General features: G+C 37.0%; 1 protein-coding gene and 1 long non-coding RNA gene across 2 annotated transcripts; both read left to right on the top strand.

The window, feature by feature from the left end:
- Positions 1–1,105: 1,105 nt before the first annotated feature.
- LOC142628147 (uncharacterized) lies at positions 1,106–1,699 on the top strand. The gene has a single exon (XM_075802160.1). It carries the CDS (start codon positions 1,106–1,108, stop codon positions 1,697–1,699), a length of 594 nt encoding a protein of 197 aa, XP_075658275.1.
- A 3,255-nt stretch (positions 1,700–4,954) lies between these two features.
- On the top strand, positions 4,955–5,274 carry LOC142613323 (uncharacterized). Its single transcript, XR_012840272.1, has 3 exons — positions 4,955–4,975; positions 5,062–5,131; positions 5,215–5,274. It is a non-coding gene; the product is annotated as an uncharacterized LOC142613323 (long non-coding RNA).
- Positions 5,275–9,676: the final 4,402 nt, after the last annotated feature.

Here is a 9,676-nt window from a genome sequence, read left to right on the forward strand (position 1 = left end):
TTCAGTGGTCCAATGTTCAGGAGGTTGTAAAGCCCAAACCTTCAGTTAAGCCTATAGCTCCCTTCAAACCAAAGCCCAAGCCCAAGCCCAAGCCCAAGCCCATACTAGTCTGGCGGCCCAAACCGATGCAAACCTATTTTCGTTCTTTATTATCTGGCGAGACCCAAAAATTTGGGATTTCTTTACCATCGGTCTCGGTGAGTTATGAGCAAGATTCCAAAAGCAGTAACGCAGTGGTTGCGAAGCCGATTCACCCTCAAGTCGATCCTTGTAGCTCTCCGACGCTAGCCCAGTCATTGAAGCTCGCTGATGACGCCGATATTGATGCCGATATTGAGATTCTTGGCTCTGACGGGGCCGATATCGAGTCTCTTGGTTCCGATGAGGCCGATGAGCAAGCAACCACCTCTGATGGTGAAGATAACTTGCAGCGAGACATCCGATTGTTACTTCAGGAGCATTTCAGCAATGTTATCAAGAAATGGGGGAATTCAGAGCAGTGGGTGCTTGAATTGAGAGACGGAAGGAGAGTGGCGGTTCCGATACAAATTTCTCTGCCACCGAGTGAAGTCACAGAGGTTCTAGAAGTGCAAAAACAGTTGGCTTTGGTTCCATTGAAGTGTTCAGACTCTTTGGAGGTGTTATCAGCTCAGTTTGAAGGGTATGAAGTACTTGTGGAGGACTGGGTTTCGAACACATATTCGGAGGTTGCTGAGCTACCTAACGAAGGGGGTTTGTCACCTCTAGCGGTGGAACCACTGGCCTTTTCTCTACCATTGGGCATGAAAGGACAGGAAATTGTGGGTTTGGAGAGTCCAATAAAGAAGGAATCTTACTCTGACTGGTTTCAAAGTAAATTCAATGGGTTTGATAACTTCCTGGGCGTATCATTAAAAGGTTTGGAAAATCAAGCAACAAATTTCTTGCTAGCTGTTGAGGCTGAATTGCAACGTAGGGCTGATTTGGAGAATAAAGCACGTGACTTGAAGAGTTCAGGAGTGAAAGGTATCAGAGAGCTGAAAGGTCTATTCAGTTCAATTAATTATGGTTCTACTTCTTCTAGGCGGAATGGTACTAGTAGGGTGCGGGCACTATCTGTTTCTAAATGAAGTTGAAGATAATTTCTTGGAATGTCAAAGGATTGAATGGGGTTGAGAAGAGGCTTCAGATTCATAATTTATTGCATTCATGGAGGGCTAATATAGTATGTTTGCAGGAGACTAAACTTGAATGGATCACTAGAGGAATTGTTCGAAGTATATGGGGTTGCCCATATGTAGATTGGCTTTACCTGGGTTCTGAAGGTGCTTCTGGGGGTATTGTTCTGATGTGGGATCGAAGGGTGGTGGAAAAAGTAGAGGAAGCAGTGGCGCATTTTTCTGTTTCGTGTAAATTTAAAAATGTTGGGGATCAGTTTGAGTGGCCGTTTACAGGTGTCTATGGGCCTAATTTAAACAAGAGGCGGGGGAAAATGTGGGAGGAGTTGACAGGGCTGATTAGTTGGTGGGATGTGCCATGGTGTCTAGGAGGCGACTTCAATATAATCCGCTTCCCTTCGGAAAGATTAGGGGCTGCAAGCTGTGCTCAGGCTATGTATGAGTTTTCTGATTTTATCTCTCTCCATGGGTTGATGGATATAGCTATGGATGGAGGCCTTTATACTTGGTCCAATACTTCCTCCGTTTCTAGAATAGATTGATTTCTTTTCTCTCCACTTTTGGCAGATCACTTCACTTTGTTCTCCCAAAAAAGGCTTTCAAGAGTACTTCAGACCATTTTCCAATTTTGTTGGAGGGGGGAAGTCATCGGAGAGGTAAAACCCCTTTTCGTTTTGAGAATATGTGGTTGAAGGTGGAGAATTTTGTTGACAAAGTGAAGGCTTGGTGGGCATCTTATTTGTTCCAAGGCAATCCAAGTTTTATACTAGCTAAGAAGTTGGTAGCTTTGAAATTGGATCTAAAAAAGTGGAACGAAGAGGAGTTTGGTAATGTTACTATTAAGAAACAGCATCTATGGAACAAATTGAATGATTTGGATGTTAGAGAAGAGATTCAACCTTTAACAACTGAGGAAAAGTTAGAACAAACTAATCTCCGTACCAATATTGAAAAGCTCACTCTCTTAGAAGAGATTAGTTGGAGGCAGAAGTCTAGGATGTTGCACTTGAGGGAGGGGGACACAAATACCAAATTTTTCCATAGAATGGCTAATTCCCATAGAAGAAATAACGGTATTGAGAGCCTTATGGTTGATGGAATTTTGTCTTCAGATCAAGGCATGATTGCTGATTGTATTACTCAATTCTATAAGAAATTATACTCTGAGGAGCAAGTTGATAGACCATTTCCAGAAGTATTGGTATTTCCAAGGATATCCGGTGATAATGCATATTGGTTAGATAGACCCTTTGATGAGGCAGAATTTTTTGAGGTCATAAAGAATTTTAATGGTGACAAATCGCCTGGTCCAGATTGGTTTCCTATGGCTTTCTTCCAAGCTTGCTGGGGAATTCTCAAACCTGATCTTATGGCTATTTTTAATCATTTTTATGTTAAAGGTCAGTTTAAGAAGAGTTTGAATGCAACATTCATCACTTTCATCCTTAAAAAAATGCAGCAATTGAAGTTAAGGATTTTCGCCCCATTAGTCTTGTTGGGGGGGTTTATAAAATCATTGCTAAGGTCTTAGCCAACAGACTTCGCACAGTCATGGAAGATATAATTTCAGCTTCACAAAATGCTTTTGTAAGAAACAGGCAGATTCTTGACCCTGTACTTATTGCTAATGAGAGCCTTGACAGTAGATTGAAATCTAATTTGCCAGGACTACTTTGCAAATTAGACGTTGAGAAGGCCTTTGATCATGTAAACTGGGGATTTCTTATGCAGCTGTTAGAAAAGGGTGGTTTCTCTGCTAAATGGCGCCAGTGGATTTTCTTTTGTGTATCTACAGTTCGTTTCTCTATTCTGATAAATGACTCTCCTTGTGGGTTTTTTGAGAGTTCCAGGGGGTTACGACAAGGCGACTCATTATCCCCTTTGTTATTTGTATTGGTTATGGAAGCCCTTGGGAGGATGTTGGAAAAGGCTGCCCATAATGGTCACATGTCAGGCTTTAGTGTGGGTTGTGTAGAGGGAAGATCATTGGTGGTGTCTCATCTTCTCTTTGCGGACGATACTTTGATTTTTTGTGGTGCTGATTTGGACCAGGTTCTGTTTCTCCATATGATCCTCATTTGGTTTGAGGTGGTTTCTGGCCTAAAGATAAATTTGGGCAAGTCAGAGTTGGTTCTTGTTGGTATGGTGCATAATTTGGACTTATTGTTGACTGTTCTTGGTTGTAAACAAGGTACTCTTCCAATGAAGTATTTGGGTCTTCCTTTAGGAGCTAAATGCAAGGATAAGGCAATATGGAACCCAATTCTGGAAAAGATAGAATGGAGATTAGCAGGATGGAAACGTCTGTACTTATCCAAGGGAGGTAGAGTCACTTTAATTAAAAGCACTCTATCTAATTTACCTACTTATTTCCTATCTCTATTCCCTATTCCTGCTGTTGTGGCTAACTGAATTGAGAAACTAAAAAGAAATTTCTTATGGGGTGGCATTGGAGATCAACCAAAATTCCATTTAGTTAAATAGGCTACTGTCTGCAGTCCCATTGCTTCGGGTGGCCTTGGGATAAGGAAGATAAGACTTTTTAATGAAGCTTTGCTTGGAAAGTGGCTATGGAGATTTGGGATGGAGAGGACTGCCTTTTGGAGGCAAGTGATAGAGGTGAAATATGGCTGTGAATGGGGGTTGGTGTACTAGGCTTGTTAATGGTCCATATGGTGTGGGATTGTGGAAAAATATTAGTCGGGGATGGCCTTCTTTTTCTCGCCACATTCTATATGATGTTGGGGATGGGTCAAGAGTGAAATTCTAGCAAGACCATTGGTGTGGTGAGACTTCCCTTGCAGTCAGTTATCCGGAATTGTATAGATTTTGCCGAGACAAGGAGGCTAGTGTGGCTGAGCTTTTGAAGCTTGATAATGGAGTCCTCTTTTGGGATGTAAGTTTCTTTAGGGGTGTGCATGCTCGAGAATCAGAGGCATTGGCTGGTTTTATGGATACCATTTATGGTGCTTCGGTGAAAGGGTTTGGTGAGGATAAGATGTGCTAGAAACTTGATAGAGAGAAGGGTTTTCTGGTTAAGGATTATTATAGTCTCTTAGTGGGCTCTAATGATTGTTGCTTTCCTTGGAAGAGTATTTGGAAACAGAAAATTCCTTCTCGAGTTGCTTTCTTTGTTTGGACTGCTGCTTTGGGGAAGTACTTAACGATTGACAATTTACGAAAAAGGAAGGTTTGGATATTTGATTGGTGCTACATGTGCAAGTGCAATGGTGAATCGGTTGATCATCTTTTTCTCCATTGTTCGGTTGCAATGGATATGTGGGCAATGGTGTTTGGATTGTTTGGAGTTAGCTGGGTGATGCCGCAATCTGTAGTGGGGCTATTAGCATGTTGGCAAGGCAGATTTGGTTGTCATCGAAATGGGTATATATGGATAATTGTTCCACATTGCTTATTGTGGTGTCTTTGGAGAGAGAGAAATAGCAGGTGCTTTGAAGATAAGGAGAGATCAGTCTCAGACTTGAAGCTATTTTTCTTTAGAACCCTTATAGATTGGTTGACTGCTTTGCGGAACCAATCATTTTTATCGTTTCTTGATTTCTTAGATTCTTGTAATTTTTGTTCTTGATTGTTTAACCCTTGTACACTCCCTGTGTACTAGGGTGTTTCCTTTTTTGATATCAATAAACATCTTACTTATCAAAAAAGAATAAAAAAAACTGATGTTAAAATCCAACTTTGCGATAGGTTACAGGCCTTGATAAGTTGTTGAGTTTTTTGGAGAAAGACAAGTATATTGATAGTATTACCAGATTTAAATTGAAATCACCCATCTCAAATCCTCAACAAAATAATGGGTAGGTTCCAAATTGTACTAGTACATATGGATAACTATTCTATGCATTTTTCAAATTGCAAAATTTTAACAATTTTCATTTTTCAGGTATGATTGCGGGATGTATGTTATAAAACACATGTTTACAAATACTTCCAGCAGGCATTTACCCCTTTTGGTAATAAATTTCTTTGAATTAAATACAAATTTTCACATAATTTGTTTAAACTACTTCTTAATTACATGTCTAATTATTTGTAGGAGAGTTGGTCGGAACGTTTACGGTACAAGTTGGCAGCAAGTCTAGTGCTTTCAAAGAATAATGATCAATGTTCAAGAATTGTTGAAATTGCTAGAAACATTCCACTACAGGAATATTTTCGGTCGCTCAAAGATTAGTATAAAAGAATGAATAGGATACTGTTTATGAGTTAGTGATTTAGTGAATTGAATTTTTTTTTTAATGAATGGTAGATTGATTTTTTTTTTAATCTTTCATACAGTAATTTAGTGAATTGTTTTTTAATTTTCTAATGAATGTGAGGCTGAATTTTTATTTTTTGTTATCACATACGTTTTTGTTGTGCACAAACTATTTTGATTTCAGCTGCTTGGTTTAAAGAGCTTCTGACATCTCCCCACTCTCTTCATCTGAAGCATTGAACAGATTTTTAGTTTGTGTAAAGGTCATATCATAGTAATTGATGTTTTTGAGTTTCTTTTTAGACCCATCTTGAGTTTTGCCTATTTTAGTGTTTTTTAGAGGTACTTGAGAGAAAAGTTTGTGGCCTTTTTACCAGACTAGCAAATATGTGTCTTTCTTGTAGGATATTGAGTTACAATGTGATAAATTATAGTTTTCAATTTTAATGTGGTAAAGCAAGTACTCTTGACTATTGTGATAGTCTCTTTTGGCTTAGAAGCAAAATATATATTATCTTGAAGATTGTGTCTTGAATAATAAGTGCTGGAGTTGCACTTCATCTTCAGGTATATTTTATTAAAGATTGTGTCTCGATTAATAAGTGATTTGGTTGTATTTTCTGCAGATTAGTGTTTGGATCTTGGTGGGAAATCTGATACCTGTTGGCTATATACAGTTTGTTTGGGTGTCTAATAATAGTGGATGCAGCTAACATACTAGAATGTCACAATATGTAGTTTTGTCACAATATAACGTCTTCCTTACATAAGACCATAGGAAGTGATGAAACAACCCTTGGGTTACTAATATCAGTCATGATAGTCTGTTTTCTTAATCAAAGCAAAGCCTTCAATCTCATTTGCTATCACTTTGAAGCAGTAAAAATCTTAATTTGTTTCCCCATATGTAATATGTATTAGCAATAATTTAGCATACATGCACATTCACACACCCACCTTTTGAATTCCTTGCACCTTATTGAGACTATGAAACTTGCAGGTGCTTTTGCCATAAAAAGATGATAGACATGGGCTACATATGTTCTGTATGCTTGTCCATATTCTGAAAGCATCACAAGACATGTTCAACCTGTGGGTGAGTAGATATATCATCTTTTAAGTTGTATTATGATGTTTATGACATGCTGCTTACAATAGTGTCACCGCTTATAATCAAACTAATCCTATTGGTAGTTGTTAGAATAATTGGTTAAGTAATTAAATTCACCATTTCCTAACAATCTAAACTTTTCAGACAAGTGATAGTTTACCAGACTTAGTATAAAATCACAAAGAAACTAAAAGAATTTTTTGCTATGAGGATATCCTTAATACTATCGCAAAAGGCTATCTTTATGATTAAGCCTAAGATATGGTCTTGAATCATCAGACTTGAGGGTTCAAGGGAGTGAAATCTTTTCTGCTCTCCAAATATGTGTTTATGGGGGTTGCCAGTAGCTGGAGGGTGAAGCCTATTACAGTTTGTGATGAATTTCTAAGTTAAGCTTTTTTCTGGAGTTTGAGATGGGGACAGGAGAATTTGTTAGTATATTATTTAGTTAGGCCACTGTGGAACTGCATGATAAAGTGAGTAAGGTTGACAACAACATGAATGGAAAAAATACCATGACTTCATTGTAGGAAGAAATGCTTTACAACCTGAAGGTAAGTTAAAATAAATCAGTGGTTGTGTTTTTGGTGCAAACTTAGGCAAAAATAAAAAAGAAAGAAAAGAGAAAATAGTCACTGTAGATTGCTACTCTTGATCTTTGGTGTCAAAAAAATAGTTCTCTAGATGAATCAAATTACTTCTGCCTTGGACATCATTAATTTGCCACATAGTTATTTTGGGAAAAACAAATAATAATTGCTCTGCATTTCTGAGAGGTTAGTTGTATCATTGATTTGCCTCTCTTGATTATATTTGTGGCTTTGGACATCATGCAGATCAGTATTTGGTCAGGCCCAGTCAGATGTTGCCTCAGCTTCCAATCTTAAGAGAGTCTCCAGAAACATAATCTTACTCTTCTACAAGCAGTTGTATTTTTAATTATTCATTTTAGGTGATTCATCAGAAGTAAAATGATCTGTTTTTGATGCTCTTCCATATATTACAGTTAAATTATTTTTGTTGTTGAACTGGTATGTCTGGTTCGAATTTTCTAGCAATTGGTTTTTTCAATTGAGCTGTTTAGGAACCAAAAAATATTTGCTGAGACAATTTAGGTATACTTTATACATCACAATTTTGGCCCCTATAGCTAGTAGAGCATATCAGACTTTTGTTTTGAGATGTAGCAATGGTTAATTTTGCATTCAATAAATTGTGCTAAAAGCTAGCGGTTGTACCAAAAGGTAATTGACAATGTTGCACCTTGTCTTTTATTTTAATCTTGGTAAGTATGTTGCCGCATATGAACATTTGTATGAATTCTACATCTTTTTTTCAATGGGTTTTTCTGAACCTTATCAATAAAGCAATATTTATACTTAGTTAATGTCATTAGTGTGGTATGCAATTTATAGTTAAGGAAATGTTAGTATCAAGTCTGCAGGAGCGACTGACTTTTTTTTTTTTTTTTCCCTTTCCTTGAGAATGACTTGTGCGTATTCATGTCAATGAAAAGGAAAAGCAAAAAAATAGTAAAGAGCATAAGAAATTGAGAGATGGTCGCATGGCTTTTATCTAGCCTTTACAATCATTTAGGAAAAACATCGCAAGTGGAGGAGTTGAGCAAGCTTGACTTCACAAATACAAGAAATCACATTAGAATAACTCTTGGCACGTTGCAATGTGTTGCCAGAAAGAGGCCAGCATTAATATGTCCAATTGCAGTCATATGGTTCACAGCTTAGCATTATCCAATAGATATATCATCTATGAAGCTCCTGCTCTTCTAGTATCAACCACTTATGCTAAGGGAAATGTGAAAACTTCCCACTTTCCAACTAACCAGATTTGATGCTCTGGTCTAAGTTCAAGATTTTGATAACCAAATAGTCAACTGCATATTTAACCATGCAAATTAATCAAAAGACACAAGTTAGTGGAGTCATCCAACAAGATTCACTAAACTGTCAAACTTTGGAATAAAACACATTTCAATCAACCACATATGAAACAAATAGGTAGATATTTAAGTTGGTTTTGCAAATCCAACAACATAAACCACAAATTTTGGCAAGTCATGTCCAAAGTTTAAAGCCTTATGATGAGAATCAACAAGCATTCCAAGGATCCATCGCATGTTCTAGTTGGGCCTATTACAAGAGCAAGATCCAAGAAGACTAAAGAAGCACTTAATGGGCTGATTCAAGAGATTTGAGCTGATTCTAACGCAAGACATTCCAAGCTTGGCCCAAAGGAAGCTGAAAACGTAATAAATTTAATTCAAGTTATTTAGGGCTGATCTGGCTTAATTGCAAGTGATTTATGGCATGAATTAATAGCTGATTGACTTTCCAGCTCTATATCAGTTAAGGCAGATTTTTTCCTATTTTGGATCTGCTAATTTCAGACCAAATCAACTTTTATTTAGGGTTTTATTATTTAGTACGTTTTTTAGGTATTTTCCTTGTTTTTAGGTGCATTTAATGCTTTTTAGGTCAAATTTGATTCCTGATATGGTAAGGTTTCAATTAGGAGTTATTTTAGAATATATTTTCTTGTCTGTCAAGTTTTATGGAGCCTTTAAATAGACCCTTAAGTCTGTAAACGTTTTTCATATTATATTATTGAATAAAAATTAGAAAATGTGAGGCTTTGCTCTTCTTTTGGTTTTTTAAGAACTGTGAACTTATTAGGGATTCTTCCTTGTGGCGTTCAAACTTTATACCTTTGGTTCGTTATTCTTTATAATCATTGGGTCAAGGTCAACTTATACCTTTGGTTCGCGTTACGATTATAAACGTTGGGTTAGGGTCTCTATCAAAAATATGAATTTTAGCTTTCTTGGGCAAGTATTCCAATATTTTTGTTGGGTCTCAAAGCGTGTCGATTGAGGTTCACATCATTTGGTATCAGAACACAGGTTCTAAAATCAGTTTTCTATCCCTTTATTTTTTTTGTTTCCTGTTATCATCCTATCCTATTCCTTTTGTATTCTTCACTCATCGTTCTTATTTTTTTTGTTTTAGTTGAAGTGCACTAGGTTAAAATCGTGCACCCCGCTCTTAAAAAAAAAAAAAGAAAAAGAAAAAGAAAAAAAGACATTAGAACAGAATTAGAAAAAAAGAAAAAAAAATTGTTTGTAGTTTCAATTCTCTCAGACCAGAATATCGTTTTCTTTTGTCCTCTTCC

This window comes from Castanea sativa, chromosome 1 (assembly GCF_040712315.1).
Source record: "Castanea sativa cultivar Marrone di Chiusa Pesio chromosome 1, ASM4071231v1".
In the NCBI taxonomy this organism is placed as follows: Eukaryota; Viridiplantae; Streptophyta; class Magnoliopsida; order Fagales; family Fagaceae; genus Castanea; species Castanea sativa.

What these genes read in the sequence shown, in the direction of transcription:
- LOC142628147 (XM_075802160.1), top strand. Translation starts at nt 1,106, where the DNA reads ATGAAGTTGAAGATAATTTCTTGGAATGTCAAAGGATTGAATGGGGTT.